Source organism: Camellia sinensis, chromosome 7 (genome assembly GCF_055761805.1).
Source record: "Camellia sinensis isolate YWXY chromosome 7, ASM5576180v1, whole genome shotgun sequence".
Taxonomy (NCBI): domain Eukaryota; kingdom Viridiplantae; phylum Streptophyta; class Magnoliopsida; order Ericales; family Theaceae; genus Camellia; species Camellia sinensis.
Window position 1 is genome coordinate 713,574 of NC_138967.1, and position 18,288 is coordinate 731,861.

General features: G+C 38.6%; 3 protein-coding genes across 5 annotated transcripts in view; all 3 read right to left on the reverse strand.

The window, feature by feature from the left end:
* Nucleotides 1–6,265, reverse strand: part of LOC114292546 (uncharacterized) — a 40,703-nt gene extending 34,438 nt beyond the window's left edge. For 2 of the 3 annotated variants that reach the window (XR_014334877.1, XM_082877262.1), the window contains exons 1-4: nucleotides 5,662–6,265; nucleotides 3,733–3,814; nucleotides 2,563–2,644; nucleotides 2,171–2,204 (exon numbers count right to left, since the gene is read on the reverse strand). Coding sequence is in view for 1 of the 3 variants with exons in the window: in XM_082877262.1 (XP_082733388.1) it covers nucleotides 2,564–2,644; nucleotides 3,733–3,814; nucleotides 5,662–5,807 (309 nt within the window). In the remaining 2 variants the exon portion in view is untranslated. The remainder of the gene's footprint in view (nucleotides 1–2,170; nucleotides 2,205–2,562; nucleotides 2,645–3,732; nucleotides 3,815–5,661) is intronic. The other variant, XR_014334879.1, reaches the window with a different exon arrangement.
* A 396-nt stretch (nucleotides 6,266–6,661) lies between these two features.
* Nucleotides 6,662–7,285, reverse strand: LOC145794923 (uncharacterized). The gene has a single exon (XM_082877255.1). The coding sequence runs from the start codon at nucleotides 7,283–7,285 to the stop codon at nucleotides 6,662–6,664; it is 624 nt and encodes a 207-aa protein (XP_082733381.1).
* Nucleotides 7,286–12,951: 5,666 nt separating this feature from the next.
* LOC145794924 (uncharacterized) lies at nucleotides 12,952–13,706 on the reverse strand. Its single transcript, XM_082877256.1, has 2 exons — nucleotides 13,539–13,706; nucleotides 12,952–13,362 (listed from the first exon to the last, which is right to left on the reverse strand). The coding sequence occupies exons 1-2, from the start codon at nucleotides 13,704–13,706 to the stop codon at nucleotides 12,952–12,954; spliced, it is 579 nt and encodes a 192-aa protein (XP_082733382.1).
* Nucleotides 13,707–18,288: the final 4,582 nt, after the last annotated feature.

Consider the following 18,288-nt stretch of genomic DNA (forward strand, 5'->3'; position numbering starts at 1 on the left):
AGGATGTTGCCCACCTTTCCATTGTGTTCATTAATTGTTGTCCCATGGCATCTACTAAACCATCCCATGGATTTGTTGGTTGAGTAAATGGCACAGTGGATGGTCCAATTCCTTGGTTTCGTCCAATAATATGAACATATGGTTCTTGTCCAGAAGTACTGGTCTGTTCGACCATAGGTTCTGACAATATAGGAGTTTCCACAAGATGTGTTACCACATTATCCTCTGGATTTGGTATTTCTACCTCTCCTTCCACGCCTTCTTCCAAGCATTCATTTTCTCCTTGTCGTCTTCTTCTAGCCATTTTTAATTAAGTCCCACCGGGCGTGCCAAAAATATATGTTGGCTTTTTGGCTTTTCGAAGGGTATTTTTGTGAATGTGAGCGTGCCAGCAAGGATCAATCAGTCCTTACAGAATTTGTGATTGCCAACCAATTATCAGACGATTGTGTTTTAGTTCTTTTCAGCCTCAATGAAGAGGACTTTTACTGGTGGCTTGACTTAGGAGAAGTTAATAGAAATAACAGTAATATGAAGAACAATTGAAGTATTTCATAAAAATGAACACTTACAATGGTCCGAACTCAGCCTCAGAGAGGTTTACAACAGCAATCTACTTGAATCTACTTGAAGCTACTCCTACGAATCGAAGCGCAGTGCGGGTATTTAAAGTGCAGGTATTTAAAGAACAGGTATTTAAAGACTGGAAATGTAAAAGACTAGAAAAGAAAATATATGAAGTAAATGACTGATTTGTATGATCTGAGTCCGTCCTTTTTTCTGGGGGCTGCCCTGCTATTTATACTCGTCAGTGATGACCTTCGAACTGCACTTCGAACCGTCGAACTGCTCCTCCATGATCGCTGATCATGCTCCCTTACAAGTAGCTCCATTACGCCATTACTGGCAGTTGAGCTTCCCTCTTGTACTTGAATTTGAATATGAGTAACCGTTGAAGATATGTCATCTTGCATCCCGTTATTGATCTAGTGTTACTCAAATCATGTGAGGACCAATATTTATTGCCACGTGTACGATCAGGATTAAAGGTTTGAATAACCTTCCTTTATTGCCCTTACTCTGCCACGTGTCGAACTGTAACTGGCTTTTACAAAATATGTAGCCAACAGTTTCTATCCAAAAACATTAGCGTTCTCATCACCTATAAGACCAAAAACTACATCGAAGTTTAGCAACTTAATCATTCTCGAACCAAAATAGTTTATCAAAAAATGCTTATTCTAAATCATCATCCTTCACGTAGTTGGCCAATTTTTTTTTTTTTTTTCTCTTTAATGATTATTTGGAGATTGTGCCTCATCCAGAACTCAAAGGTTAACTTCTCTCCAATTTTGCTCTTTATTTTTAATGACAAAAGTTGTTAAATATGTTGGAATTTGGATGGATGTATATGTTATAATCTATCTTCTTCCTCAATCTGTGTACAATAAACCTAGTTTAAACCTAGTTTAAACCCAGATAAACAATCAAACCTTGAAGCCTCAGGTTTGGTTGCATGAGAGAGAGAGAGAGAGAGAGAGAGAGATCGACCTCGTCAGGGAAGGTGAGAGAACAATCGGAACATCGAACAACTCTTTCCCAACAAAACAAAATTAAAAAATACACATACAATAGAATTAAGCAAAATATCTTAAGTTATTGGCAAAAGCAGCACCAAACATTCTAACACAAATTTTCTAAAAAAACAAAGAATGCTCTAAGGTTGAGAATTTAACTGGATAAAAAATTTAAAAAAAAAAAACATTACCACTTTTTGAATTAGAAACAGAATCATTATACTATATTTTGAATCAAAACAACCATTTACCCCAATCAAAACATTACTATTTACCCCAATCTATCAAAAACAGAATCATTATACTATTTTTTGAATCAAAACAACCATGAGCAACCATGAAACAAACGTTTGCAATTTATAGTTTCTCTGTAAATAAAATGTATATAAACCAAAAACCCAAATAATTTCAAAAGAAAGAAAGATTAAGGAGAGAAGAGAAGGAGAGGGGTGGAGGGAAAAAAAAGAGCACAAAATACAAAAAGATCCAACAAAAGACCCAATAAGTAATAGACCCCAAAAAAATAAATTTTCTAAAATTTTGAGTAATGAAACAGATATAATAAAAAACAAAAAATCGCTTAGAGTTTATACCTTTGATTATATTGAAAACCCATAAATTGATGACCTACAACAAAAAGACACAACACAACATGAAAATGGCGGAAAGAAACAAACTGAAATTTAGGAAAACTAATTATTAAATAGAGAAAGGCACTCCCATATATACTTTAAATGGAAAATATTGACAAAGAAATCGAAATTGTTTCCTAAAAAATGGCCAAAGTAAAAGGCTTCCAGAGCCATCCAATAGATAATTTACTTGTGACTAAAGCCATTCCCAAATATATTCTAATCCAAACTTAAACCAATGCCTTATAGATAGAGTGTAACTTTATGGTAACTGTTACATAAAAGAACAATTCAATCCAATAAAACATAGCCCAAGAAATATAACTCTGACAAAACAAAATTCTCAGACCAACCTCAATGTAAAATGCAACTACTCCCAAGTCTTCTTATTAGTCCCAGCAATAATATGTCCCAGAAAAACCACCACTCTTCAGGCTATCAAATATCAATACAATTTACCCATTAAAATCAGCATATGTATTGATTAAAAATCAGCATCCAATTGTGCATGTAGTGACAAAAAACCCAATAGACTTCATGAGTGAAATAATGAGAGAAATAGAGGGCTAACCAAACCAAAAGGAGAACGTTGGTTTAAAAAAAAAAAGTGACAAAAACCCAATAGGCTTTATGTGTAAAAGAATGAGAGAAGAAGCGAGTGTTAACCAAAAGCAATAGAGCATGTTGTTTTTTTTTAAAAAAAATAAAAAATAAGAAAAAAAAAAAAGAAGAAGAAGAAAAAGAAGCAGCCTATGACAGTTTGTAATAAGATGCTCATGGCTAAAACAATTAAATCCAAAATTCAAAACTTATTTTGCTGAAGAAATTCAAATCAGAACATGCAAAATGAAACTGAGTAATGACAATTTCCATCTAAGCAAGCAGAAACTAATTCTTCCAATCCAAAATAGATGTATCCACCATGTTCCCATTTTCATCTCCACTTCTCCCTTCATGCTTCTTGTTTTTCTATAAATCCAAACTCCAAATAATGTGTCCAAGGATTTGGCAACTAAAACTAAGTTAACAATGACAATATAATGGATTACCTGATATTGGAAGCACTACAAAATTTTATAGAAAAAATGAAGTTTTTCAATTTAAGTCAACAATAAGAAATTTTAAAAACTATGTCACACTCGATTAAAACTATTTCATAAGAGTCTTCAATTTTGTAGAGTATAAGCAAAGATATATTCACAGTAAGTTATAAACACCAAACAAAGCACACCTATATTGGCCTACTGCTACCAATCACAAATGAGATTCAGTGGTCCTGAAGAAAAAGAAAAGAAAAATAGAGAGAGAGAGAGAGAGAGAGAGAGAGAGAGAATAAGAAATGGACCATAGCAACTACAAAAATACACTTTCAGTTTATAAGAAAAATTTATAGATAAAATTTATAAAATCATTTAGTAGAAAAGAACCATGCTCATCTTTAGAAACTTTACACTAAAATAGGTTATGCATGCTCCAAAATATAATGATTGAAGAACCAAAAAGTAATGATTGAAGAACCATACCATTTGTGATACATTTTGTGTTCCCATTCCTGCGTGGCTTTCATTTTCTTTTTTGTTAAGACACCTTAGCCTTTTCTTTTTCCTTTTGAAAAAGAAATAAAATTTATTAATAGAATAAAAAGAAATAAAGGTCCCGCTCATCGTGGATTGCAACGCTAACATTTCAATCTCGAAAAAATTGAACCTATATATAGTAAGAATTTACACAGATGTAGAGATAGCTATAGAAATTGATATATAATTAAAACTCAAAGCACTAAAAAGCAAACAATTCAACAACAGCAACAGCAACAGCAACTCAAAGCCTAATGAACCACCAACAGCAGCACAGCAACCACAGCAGCAAACAACTCAACAACAGCAACAGAAACTCAAAACCACCACACCAGCAGCAGCATAATCAAACAGAACAGAGTAAAAAAAAACCCCAAAACCAGAGCAAAAATCCCAGCAAAACAGCACACAACATCAGCAAAAATTAGCAGAACTGAGAATGAAGAACCAAGACAACTCCTGAGTTATTAAAAATTGAAAACAACTCCATTAACTGAGAATGAAGCTCCACTGATATGAAGATTTTAGCCAAATTGCCACTCACACCTTGAAACACATCACAAATCAGTAATGGATGTATTATATATATACATCTTCAATCCTTTACGAAGATGTATATGAAGATGTATGAAGATGTATTATATATGAAGATATATGAAGATGTATTGTATATGAAGATATATGAAGATGTATGAAGATGAAAAAAAAAACATGCTCAAAATTCATCTCCAATCCATTCATCCAATCCATTCATCAAAGATGATATATATATATTTTTATCAAATTAGGAATTCATCAAATCCTTCATCAAATTAGAAGTTAATGAAAATTTAAAAAATGAAGCATTGGAGGTGATTTTTTTTCCATCAAATTTGATGAAAAAAGAAATTTGGGATAAGGGTGGAACTTCTAAAAATATTTTAATAAAAATTTGATAAAAGGATTGGAATATTTCATATCAAATGAAGCTTTTAACTCAAATTTAGAATCAAATTAGATAGGGAAAAAAAATAATGAAGGGTTCTCTCTGTAGAAGCAGCAAGCAAGCAACTAAATTTCAATTGTAGATTCAAGAAATGCTAAACAAAATTTTAAAAGAAGAGTAAGATATATCAAACTTTTTTTTTCTAAACCCCTGCATTTGTTTGTTAGCAACCAGAGGAAAAGGGTAAGATCTCTTTCAGGATAGACAGCTAAATATATGAGGAACAAATTACAGTGAGACACAAAAGCTAATCAATTGCTAAAATAAAAATGGATGTATATATATATATAGAATGGACAATTGCTATCCATTATATATACATCCATTGCTATAAAAATATATATAATAGATAGTAATCAACGATCAATATATAATGGATGTATTATATATATAGTTAAATATATATACATCCATTCTATATATAATACATCCATTCTATATACATATAGATATATATCCATTCTATAATACATCCATTCTAAAATATATATAATACATCCATTCTATCTATATACATCCATTCTATATATATATAGATATATATCCATTATATACACTCTCTATATCCATTCTACACCCTTGATTGCAATATTTCAAAATCAATGTATAATATGACTACTAAAGATACAATTTTTTAAAATCAAATAAGCATAATTAATCCACAACCAAGAGGCCAAATATGTATTCCCGAGGCAACCAAATGAGCAAATTGCCTGAACAATAATTTCAATAAACACACAACCCAATTTCCATTCGACTCAAAATCCAATACAGCAATAATATAATATAATCCCCAAAAGATGAAATCAGAGAGTCTTAAACCCAATACCACATAGAAGTACAAAACACAAAATTCAAATTTGAAAACCAAAAACCCAAAAAGAAAATACCTGTACTGAACCCCCATCTTGATACCGAGCGACATGTCAACACTGCCAACAGCCTCAGCAATGGCGAAATACTTGGAAGGGTCATCAGCAACGTACCTAAAAGGCCTAATCCTAGCTTCTCTGACCAGACCCAGAAGCTGCCTCATACACAGCTCTCGATGATCGTCCTTGGAGATCTCAACCGGAGTCTGAAGATCGGGCCTAGAATTGAAGTACTCAAAAACCCTTTCTTGTATGTCCCTGTTGGGCGCTCACGCTCAGCTTCGTCCTGCTCGCGCACGATTGCAGCTCGAGGGCGCCGGTCACTTGACGGTCAGGATGAATCGGCGGTGGGTTTAGGTGCAAGGACAGCCGTTGGATTCGCCGGGAAATGGGTTGATCGTCATCTTCAGCCGTCTGATTGGGATTGGGAGAATGAATTGTGGGGCTCAAAGAAATCATTTGCAGGGAGCAGGTGCGAGTGCGAGGAGGGTAGGTGTCGATGAGCCAATTTCGATCTTCCCCTTCAATGGCGGCGATGAGGGAACGTGTAGAGAGAGAACGTGCAGAGAGGGCCAGATGTGTAGAGAAAGAATGTGTAAAGTGAGGCGTCTGTTTGGGCAGACGTGGGAGTGAGAGAGAGATGAGCATTTGGGTGGGAATCAAACACATCTCAACCATTGATATTTATTAGAATGGATCTAAACCCTTGATTTAAAATGTATCTCACATACATTTTAAGATATTTTCAAAAAATCTCTTGCCTTATTATATAGATATATATATATAAAAAGAAGAATAAAAATAAAAGGAAAAGAAAGTAGAATAAAGAAATGGGCATCATTTATGCTTTTGTTTTTGGCTAGAACAAGAATAGCCGAGTGACAGAGAGAGAAAACTGTGTGTGTGTGAGAGAGAGAGAGAGAGAGAGCGCACCTTCATCTTTTTTTTTTTGAGTAGAAAATGAATATATATATATATTAAGATGTAGTAGGAGAGACATCCAAGTGAGCCAAACAACTCAATTCCTGGGGGGTATAGCTACCCAGTTAACAGGCAGTAATGACAAGGCACTTGCATAGGCTACCCAGTGGGCAACACGATTAGAGGTTCGCTTTGCCCAGCAAAAAGACAGTGGCAAAACCTGAGAAATACATCTAATATCAGAGAAAACTGCTAAGCTATCCCAAGGGGGCACATTTTCAGAAACACGGAGTTTGATAGCTAGCAAGTTGTCATTCTCAACGATCATATTCCTCCAGTTGAACAGCTTGGCCATGATGCAAGCCAACCAAATGGCTTGGGCCTCAGCTTGGAAGGCTGAAGCAGTATGGATGTGGATAGTGTGGCCATCAATAACTTGCCCTGCGGAATCACGAAAGACTACAGCTAAGGATGTGCTGGTGGACTGTTTGCAGAAGGCCGCATCACAGTTGGCTTTCAAAAAGCCAGGAGGAGGAGGGTGCCAGTGGTTAGGCCTGGGTTGGAGGATAGAGGAACCAGTTTGTGCAGGTGAGCTGCTCCGTAGAAATTGGACATATTCCGTCCAAGCAATGGCAGCACGAGCAATAGTTTCCACTGGATTAACTGGGATATGATTGAAAATGAAATCATTCCGAGTCTTCCAGATTTGCCAAGCAGTCATGATGAACTGACTTAAAAAAAGCCTCCAATTGGGTCGGTGTAGACACCCCATTTTTAACCGACCTTAAGACTCAGACATCACCAATTGAGCGCTCGGTGATGTTACATATTGTGCTCGTTTTGAGGTTTCAGAGTCTTGGTTGCGAGCCTTACCTCCGGACTTTGAGCCTCTTTTGTGCTTTGTCTCGGTTTGTGAACCAGGTCCTGTTTTCTCTGTTTTCTCTTCCCAAAGGGAGGGAGAGGTCTCGTAGACCATCTCTCAGTGACCGTAGGCTACGTTTCGTGGTCGTAGGCCATTTTTTCCCGTTTGGAGCCCAGTTTCCGGTTTTTGGAGCGTTGGCCGTGTGCCTCGGTTCGGGACCGCTTAACTACCTCCATTTGCTCCGATTTTTGGCACACACTTTGTTTTCCCTCTTTTGAGGGACACTGTGGCCCAAGAGACCACCTTCGTGGTCATACGCCACTTCCGGTAACTAACAGCTTGTTTTCAGGGCCCCGGACTGCGCGTTTTGGCCCCCGAACCTTTGTTTTGCATCCGTCTTGGTCCATTTTTGGTAGGGACCCTATTTTCATTGCTAGGGAGGTGGTAGTATGGTGGGAGGCCACCTTTTCCCTTTGGAAACTAGTTTTCTTTTTTTCTCTCTCCAAAAGCCGATTTTTCTGACAAAAAGCTAGTTTTTCTCACTTTTGAGCCATAATTTCTGGTTTTTCATACCACCATTGTGTTGTGCTCATCTGGGAGGCCACCAATATGGGTAGGCCGACCAGTAATTCTTCTTGACCCTTTTGAACCTTGCTAAGAAGTTGATTTTTCTCTCTCCTGGGTCACATTTTCTAGTTTTCCACCATACAGCTGTGTTGCACTCATCTAGGAGACCACCTTTCTGGGGTGGCCGGCCAGCATTTCTCCATGAACCTTTTGACCCCTGGTCGACCGACCAGGGGGAGTGGCTGGCCGACCACCTTAACTGGTCGACCTACTTCCTGCTTTTTGGTCTCTTTGAGTGTAAGCCAGCTGTACCAGCTGGAAGCCTCAGAAGTGATCCTCCATACACGTGTATGGAGGATCTTTGAGCTTGGTTTGAAGCTTCTTAGAAAAGCTTTGGCCTCTCTTCTCTATAAAGGGAGGCCTACTCTTCCATTTGCAAGGGTTAGAAAAAACCAACTGAGGAATATACATACAACTCTCCATATCTCTCTCATCCAAGCTCAAGACACCCTTGTTCTTGGTCATTTTACACTACACCTCATAGCCTACCACCTCCACCATCCATTCAAGCATCTTGGAGGTCATTTGCAGAGCTTGAGGAGTCACATTCTTGGCCCAGAAGTTGCTGAGGGTCGGGTCTACAAGGGTAAGCTCCTATTTTTCCCATTTTTGCATTATTTTGCTCCATAGTTTAGCCTTATTTGCAAGTATTTTTGAATTTTGACTTAAACTAGAAAAAGTCTTTTTTTGATCTTCTAAACATGTTTGTTTAAGGACTCTTTTCTGTTTGGGGTCATCTTTCCCCTTCCATGCTTCATTTCCTCATGTTTTGAGCCTTGTATTTGAGCATTTGCATTGGCCTTGGTTTGGCCTTTTAGCCACTGAAATCTAGTGGATTTTCAGTGGCTTAGATGTGCTTTTGAGCTTCAAAATCAGAGAGGGGTGACCCTCTCACCCCTTGTTCTTTACTAGCATTGTTGGCCTTCCAAAGGGGCTCCATCTTGCATGTTGTAAAGTCACTTTTTGGGCCTAATTTGGTGAGTTTCAAGGTCTTCCTGAGCTCTGTCCGGAGCCCCTTTGGCCATATTTTATGTCTATGATGTATGTGTAGAACAATCCCATTCAAGGCCTTTCAAAGGGACCTTTCATTGCATGCTTCCTAGACCAATTTTAGGCTCTTTTTGGTGGGTTTTAAGGTTTTCATAACTCATTTCTAGAGGTGATTTTGACCTTTTATGTGTCCATCATATAGGTGTAGAGTAACCCCTTGCATGGCCTTCCAAAGAAGCTCATCATTTTTGCATGCATTGACTGAGTTTCAGTGATTATTTGGGCATATTTTGGCAAGGAATACATCTGTTTTTGGCTGGTTTAATGAGCTTTCATATGCTTCATATAGTTGTAGAACAACTCATGGTTCACTAGCTTTCTTTGCATGCTTTGTGGGCCCTTGATTTTAGCACTTTTTGGCCATGTCATAAACTAATATTGTGCTTATTTTGGACTTCCCTAGCTCTGTTTTTAGGTCTCATGATTGAATGATGTTTGTTTTGCATACTTGTAGTTCAATACCCATGCTTAGCTTTGAGTTTTTGAGATCCATTCCATGCTTATACTGAGGTGTGTTCATGTTTTGAGCCTATTATTCATCAAATTTCAGAGCTTATACGAATGCCATGTTGCCATGTTTTCATCTCTTTAAATGTGTTTGAGAGTCGGGCTTGTATACCTCATTTACCGACCATTGAATGAGTTCCATTTCGTTGCATTCCGATCCATCATTTTAGGCCATTTCCCCACTGTTTCAGACCTGCCTAGGGTCTATTTGGGGTTGATTTTTCCATTAGTGCATTGTTTTGGGTACCTCTAGAGTAACGCACTTCACTAGTTTCGGTACCCGGGCCCCCTAGCTTGCATTGTATGCCATGTTTGCATGTTTCGGGACCATTTTGTATCATGTTTCAGAGCTAGAATTTGTGTGTTTGTATGCCATATTGCATCATTTTCCATGCTTTGGTAGAGTGACATTCAATGCCTTAGGATCGATCCCTTGCATCGTACATGTTTGCATGTGTTTCGGTTGTCTCATTTCCATCATATGGCCACTGATGTGAGTGTGGCTGAGGTCCACTCATGTTGGTGTAAGTCCATCATGCATTGTGTATGCCATTTTAGTCCATAGCCTTCACGTATGCTAGGCTGCATGTTAGAGCATTGTGCATGCCATGTTATATCGAGCATTGTATATGCCATTTCATAGCATTGCGTATGCTAGGTTGTGTGTTAGTCACATTGTGTATGCCATCTCATTGGCATTGTGTTTGGGATAGGAGTTAGCCCAAGCACGGGAAACGAGGAACGTTTCGTACTCCGAGTGACGGAACGTGTCTCAATTCCCGGTTGCCGACACTCCGGATTACCCATGATGGAGTTTAGGTCTTGTTGTGTTTATATGTGCATTCATTTCACATCGAGTCGTGCAATTCGACTCCTCGGCCATCATGCATCGAGATGCGTGATTGGTGGCACAAGGATCGCGGACTACACTCCCTTAAGAGTAGTCATGCATACATATGTGGAAATACTTTGTTGTGCCCCTTTCTTGCTCTCTGTTGCAGCAAATCAAAAATCAGCAGCCTTCCAGAGCCTTGCATAGCATTCCAGGATTAATTGCAAACAGAGGCGAATCGGAGCATCGCAATGGATTTCCGCGCCAGGCAACTCAAGCATGCATCTTCCATTATTCGGAACAGAGCTGAGGCGGTCCATAAGCTTGCATGCTAGTTTATCCGCTTTCCTAGTTAATTTGTTAATTAGGGTTTTGTAATATTTAATTAATTATTCGGACTGTATTATTCTTTCGGACCCTCCGAGCGAGGGCACAATTATAATAAGTGTGCGTGCGTGTGATGTATGTCTTCTAACCCCACGTCTTTCTCCCTTTTATTTACCAGCTTATGATGGTTAGATTAGGGCATGTTTCAATTAGCATACTTATGCTTGCATGTTTGCATCATTCATTTGTTTTGCATGCATCGAGCTCAGCGCATCATACTAACTGCATTTGTATCTCAATTCCGAGTTGAATACTTGTTAGCTGTAGCATTTCACATGTCATTTTAGAATAGCCGAGCCTATTGTAGTTGCATTTTTGTATGTGTTGCATTAGGCATTTCTGTATAGTTAGGATCATGCATGTATTTCTAACATAGCTTCTGTTTTGGCTTGGAGTACTCGGTAAGTACTTATGCTTTAGCATCCTTGCATGCGTGTGAGTGACTGCCATGATAGCATGCTCATCATGAGGCTAACTGCTTATGAGATATATCTGCCTGAATGCCCGTGGGTGGAGGTTGGGTTATTTGGATTGGAACAATTCATCAATTGTGAGTTTTAAGCCCACTAGATAGTGGCAAAATCATGTTTTCTAAGCCCATCCGAGGGTGGCAAAATCTGCATTTTAAACCTACTTGCGAGTAGCAAACCGCTTTCAAAAATAAAAAAACATAAGATTTTTATTCCAATTCAGGCGATCCGGTCTATACTTGTATGTTGTGCGCATCACGTAGTAAATCTAGGCTAATAACCGGAATAAGAATGCATAACGTTTTCAAAACTAGATATCATGGTTAGTAGAGGCCGATCTTTGATCGGGCGAGCGGGGGTGCTCACGAAGTGACCTTCCCCAATCGTACCCAAGTTCCCAAGCCGAGGCAACTTTGGTGATGACGGACACGTAGCCTTAGGCAACGAGTCATGGTTTCCTAAATTTCCCAAAATAAAATATTTAGGTGGCGACTCTGTATCTGGCAAAGCAGTCTATGTTTGGCACTTCTTTCAAAAAAAATCTGTTTTCAAAAACGATTTGCCAGATTTGGACTCTTTGATGATTCATCGGTCTTGCATTGCACTCTGCGAGATTAGATACAGGACCGTGACTTTTGAGTCCGAACTGTAGTGAGCCCATATGAACAAAACAGGATCTCCCTCCCGGGACGTTCGGGGACGTCTACAGTCGGGACTGTAAGAGCTCCAACTGTTGAGTCATCGAAACTGCTAAATGGCTGACCATACCCCTTTCAAAATGCAAGTTGAGTTGGCTCCCAAACTATACCACTTGGGTCCAAGGACAGTCAAAAAACAAATGCTCCACTGTTTCTAGAGCTAAACAACAGATTGGGCACAACCCAGAAGTAGAACATTTGCGTTTGAAGAGGTTGGCCTTGGTAGCTAACAAATTCTTGCAAGCTTTCCACCAAAAGTGTTTAAGCTTGGGTGGTACATTGAGGTGCCATATGTGTTTCCAAAAAGTCATGGGGGATCTGGAAGGAGGTGGAAGGGCGGGTCGGTTGTTGTTCTTCCTGTAAGGCACGAGCCAAAACATACCCCTATTTGACGGAGAAAATACCCGATTTAGAGGGATGCCATACCACCACAACCTGTGTGTTTTCCATGGAAATAGGGATGACACTAACAGCCTGTTGTTCCTCCGGGGATATGATCTGCTTTAGAACCTCCATGCTCCAACACTTTCGAGTTTGGTCAATAGCATCTACCACAACATGGATAGATGTACTGGTTGGTTTGACAGTTGAAACCTTGAATTGAGGAGCCGATGGAATCCACTTATCCTCCCAAAAGTTAACAGATTGCCCATTATGGATCTACCATCTAATGCCCCTCTGAAGTAAGTCTTTGCCTTTTAACAAGCTATTACATGCCCAAAAAGGCCGAGATCCTCTAGGAGCTGTCATGAAACTAGAGTGAGGAAAATATAAACTTTTGAAAGTTCTGGCCTAGTAGGAGGAGGGGTTCTGAAGCATTCTCCAGCCTTGGCGAGCCAGCATAGCATGGTTAAACGCCTGAAAATCCCAAAAACCCATACCCCCAGCAGCTTTTGAAGTTATCATGGAGTCCCATGGAGCCCAATGAATGCCTCTACTGTCTAGGTCCCCCTTCTACCAAAAATTTCGAATGTAGGCATTCAACTTGTTACAGAAGCATTTAGGGAAAAGGAAACAGGCCATGGCATATGAAGGGATAGCCTGTGCTACAGCCTTTATCAAAGTTTCACGCCCGGCAGAGGAGAGAAGCTTGCTTTTCCACCCTTGCAGCTTGGATATCACCCTCTTAATCAAGAACCCAAACGTGTCGACCTTGGATCTGCCCCAAAGAGAAGGTAGACCTAAGTACTTGGCATTTGGGTCCACCTGAGAAATCCCCAAAGACGAACAAATAGCCCCTTTCTCAACCATGCTAGCATTTGCCGAAAAAATGATACCAGATTTATCGAAATTCAAGACTTGTCCCGATGCCTCACTGTAAATTCTCAGAATATTCAGTAAAGATTGGCATTCCCGTGGTGCACCCTGAAGAAAAAGAATAGCATCATCAGCGAAGAACAAATGCGATAAAGTGGGGCAAATTCTCCTCATTCTAAGGCCTAAGATATCTCTCCTATGGAGGCTCCGAAGTGGTAATTTAGACAAGACATCAGCCACAAGAAGAAAAAGGTATGGGGAGAGAGGGTCGCCTTGGCGGAGACCACATGAGGGAGAGATAGATGCTCGTTGTGCCCCATTTGCAAAAATTGAGAATTGCACTGAATCCAACGCCTATCGAACCCCAATTTATGAAGGACTGCTTCCAGGAAGTCCCACTGGATTCTGTCGTAAGCCTTGTTAAAGTCAAGTTTCAATGCAATATCCACCATTCTCCCTCTCCGCTTATGTTTGAGGTAGTAGAAAGCTTCGTGGGCCACTAAAATATTGTCCTGGATCAGTCATCCCGACACAAATGCCAATTGATTAGGTGTGACAAGACTGCGGAGAACACCTTTCAAACGGTTAGCCAGCACTTTGGTGATGATTTTCATGGAAAAGTTACACAAACTTATGGACCAGTATTGTGTGAGTTGTTCTGGGGCAGCAACTTTGGGAATGAGAACTAGATTGGTATGATTCAATTCGCGAAGCACAAACCCTCCATTGACGAAGCCCTTAACTGCTGCACAAACATCAGTCCCTACCACGTCCCAATGCTTATGATAGAAGATCCCAGAAAAACCATCAGGTCCAGGGGCTTTTAAAGCCCCAAGCTGGGAAGTTGCCACCTTAATCTCATCATCAGTCGCTGTTCGAGTGAGGGTTCTATTCATATCCTCAGTAACTGCATTATGAACCACCTCCAGGGCGTCACTCAAATCCCTCCTAGGTAAAGCTAGATAGAGATTTTGGAAGTAGTCTTGTAAATGCCCATTGATAGTCTCATCTGATTCTAGCCAGTCCCCAGTTGCTGTTTGGAGTTTAACCAACTGATTCCTTTGCCTGCGCTGGGTAACCGTAGCATGGAAGAAAGCAGAGTTTTTGTCCCCATAAGTCAACCAATTAACCCTTGACCATTGGTGGTGGAACATCTCTTCTCTCAGTAAAACCTCTTCAATGTCAACTTGCAAAGATTTGATAAGGCTCGAATTAGCATCTGAAAAAGGAAACATTTGGAGTTCCAAGAGTTTAGCTTTAAGGGTTGCAAGCTTGATACGATTATCCCCAAACTCAATTTTACTCCAAGAAGAAGGACCACGTTGACATTATTTGAGTTTGTGGACTAAGTTGTACATAGAGGAACCCACTGTAGAATGCAACCAGTTAGACTTGATAACTTCAACACAACGCAAACTGGTGGTCCACATAGACCCAAATTTGAACAAGCGTGGTATTTTTTTGGGAGGAACATGACACTGCAGGATTAGGGGACAATGGTCGGAGCCAATTAAGACTTCATGAAAAACCTGTGCATAAGGAAATTTTTGCCTCCAATCTACCGAAGCTAAGGCTCTGTCTAGCCTTTCTCGAACATTGTGACTACCCGTTTGATTGTTTGTCCAGGTATACGGGTGACCCTTAAATTCTAGGTCCATAAGCTCACAATCAGAAATCAAATCCTGAAAGTGCCAGACTCGAGAGAGACTGCATCCCACTGCTTCTTACTTTTCACTCATGCATCCAACTTCATTGAAATCCCCTAAACAGACCCAAGGGTAACAATTCTCAGCAGCAAATGATTTGAGGTGTTGCCAAAAAAATTTCCTATCAGGCCACCTAGGTGGGGCATAGACAAAGGTGGCCATCCATCCATTAGGAACTGTTCCCAGAGTAACAAAACATTTGAAGAGATTTGCAGACTTGTAGCAGACTTGTAAATGCACTTCATCCCTCCACCACAGTGCCAATTCCCCAAAAGCTCCCACTGGATCCACATAGCTAGCGTGAGGAAAATCTAAGCTTCTTCTAAGTCTTTCTAGCTTGGGTTGTTTATTTTTGGTCTCCATTAAGAAGATTATTGCAGGACGATGGGTATGGCTTAACCCTCGGAGGATCTGGATTGTCAGGGGTCGTCCCATCCCTTGACAATTCCAGCTCAAAATCAACATAGCGTGTGTGGCTGCTTTGGGCCACCCTGGGAACAAAACTAATATCCTCATCTGGGTAAGTACTGGGAGCTTGGGAGGCAAGCTCATCATCAGTATCAGGCAAAGGGCTTACAGTTACTGGGCAAATACTCTCAGCTACCGTAGGGTCCTCAGACTGCCGAATTAGGACATCAACCAAATTAAAGCTGGTAGTAGGAGTGGTCGAAGGTTTAGCATTTCTGCGTGAATATTTGCGTTTACCTGGTGCCTTGGAATAAAGAGGAGGAGTGTTGGTGATCAACTTAGGGCCATGGTCAGCTTCCTCCAATTTCAGGAGCTTTGGGTAACGAGTGGGGGGGTCAACTTCCTCGAGAGATTTCCTTTTCAAAGTCAGATGTTGGAGGGCCTTGGATAAACAGACATCCAGAATTTGGGTAGGATAGGCACTTGGAGCAGTGGAGGATGGGCCCAACTTATTAGCTAAGGGGAGCCCACTAGTGAGAGCTCACCTTCTTGCTGGAGGAATTTTGATGGAAAATTTGGAAGAAAGGCTAAGGTTAAAGAAATGAAGAAGAACAAGAAGGAAAAATGGAAGATCATCAAAAAGTTTATCAAATTGAAGATTAAAGGTAAGGACTTCAAGCTTGAATTTTGCAAAATCCTTGTATTACGCTTGAATTAAAGATGAGTTTGGGTTCAATTTCACATAATTTGGAAGAAATTAGAAAACAAAGATGAAGTAATTAAAATAGGTTCATGGTTATGGAAATTAATTATTTTGGATTTGATGATATAGTCTTGGATAAAATTAAGCCTCATTGTTACATGCATGGGCAAATTCTACAAGTTTAATACTCTAATTAAACATGCATCATAGGATTTCAAGGTTTTGAGATTTTAATTCACGTTTAAAAGGTTTATGGATTTGAATTTGACTTTGATGTGAAGAAAATTAAGAATAATCCAAATTAGAGCTATTCTAATTAAAATTATTTAGTTTTGATCTTAATTTCATACATGCAAGTTTCATAACTCAAATTTCATGATTTAAAGGAAAATAGAAAAGAATTAAGAATCAATTTCATGTAATCTCAAAGAAATTAGTAAAAGGGTGAAGGAATTGAATTAAATTCAAATTGTAAAAATTAAATTAGAATTTCAATTGTACATGCATCATGAATTTTTCAAGAGTTTTGAAAGTTTAATTCATGTTTTAAAATTTGTGGGTTTGAAATTGGGTTTGATATGGAGAAAAATAAATATGAATAACCGAAAGAAAAATTAGAATCAAATGAGAGAAACCGAAAGACAAACAAGTAACCGAATTAACTCGAGTGTAGAGTGTAATTGTAATTGTGTGGTGCTTGACTTTATTTGTTTAGGTCGGATGCCAAACCATTAGTACATGTACTGAGGAGCCCACTGTGAGTAACAATGATGTCAAGATATGTTCAAATTGTATTTATTTTCTGAATGATAAATTATATTGTTTTTGAACGATTACTTTCTATCGATTGAATGATGATCCTCTTTTGAATTGTATTCGTGACATCCATAGCGTAGTGTTATCATTATTGTTATTGATATTGCTATTGTTATAGAGATTTTTGTCAGTTCCAAATCTTGGAGCTAGTGTTATTGTTTGATGGCCATCAATTGATTGTTCGGTCTTTTAAGACCTAGTGTATTGTTGCTATTGGATGTACCACGTATAACCCATAAGAATAAGATTGATTAAATCGATTGAATTGAACGATGATTGACAAATGATAGTGATTGAAGTGTTCTAATGCTAATTGATTGTTTCAAAGACTATAGAGTACATCACTCTTAACCTCTTTATACATTTGTTATTCACAGTTTATTATATATATGTAGGTGGCCAGGCACCAGATCAAAGCTAGAGATGTCGACCCGAACCCTTGTTTTGTCAAGCCAACTATTGTTCCTCATTGTGAGGTTTCGAACTAGCATGTGTCAAGGTGTTTTTGGCTGGCTTGACTTCACCCTTTTGAGTTTGTTAAATGAAAAGAATGTTTTAAGACTAATATCAATACTATTCCAGATAATGGGATTGATTCCCTAACTTATGTTTTGTCTTGTATATATATGCTTATGGGCATAAATGGTTATGAATATGGCTATGTACACGAAAGTGTATCTCAATTCAAGTCCTCACAACTCATTAGACGATATATGTTGTTATTGATTGGCTTTTGCCAGCCCTATTATATGGTATTATTGTCAGTATTGTTAAACAGGCCTTCGATAATCACGGATTACTGGCCAGTTACGACGCTAAACTTATAGGGGCGGGTTTGGGTTGTGACAATTACAACAAAAAGATTATAATTATTCTATCGATTCGAATCCTAAATTTATGATATTTTTACTATCCTAAAAATATAATTACATGAATCCCTTGATCAACGATTCTGTCCGCACGTATCAAATTAGGAAGCAAAAAAATATGAAAAAGGGTCTGGACAGAGTTTTTTTTTAATAAAAAAATAAAAATAAAAACTAAAATTAATTTTGCTAGTTTGATTTTTTAACACGTGGATTGAGGTAGAAATCTATAGAAGCTGCGAGTGAGGAGGGACCAGGGATCTGCTGTGACTAAGTCATGGTAGCGATCTGTGATGATTTAGTAGAGTTTTTTTTCTGACTCTTTTTAGATGATTCAAATCACTAATATTATAGAGTTCGTTAAATAAATTATCCATGCAAAATATTAAATTGATTAAATATCTATAACTTTATAGCAATAACACATTTAGTTTTTAAAAAATAAATGGTTAAAATAATCTTGATAATTTTCAAAAAACAATTTGAATCTGATCATAAAATTATGAATTTATAATTAACTTAATTTTTTATATAA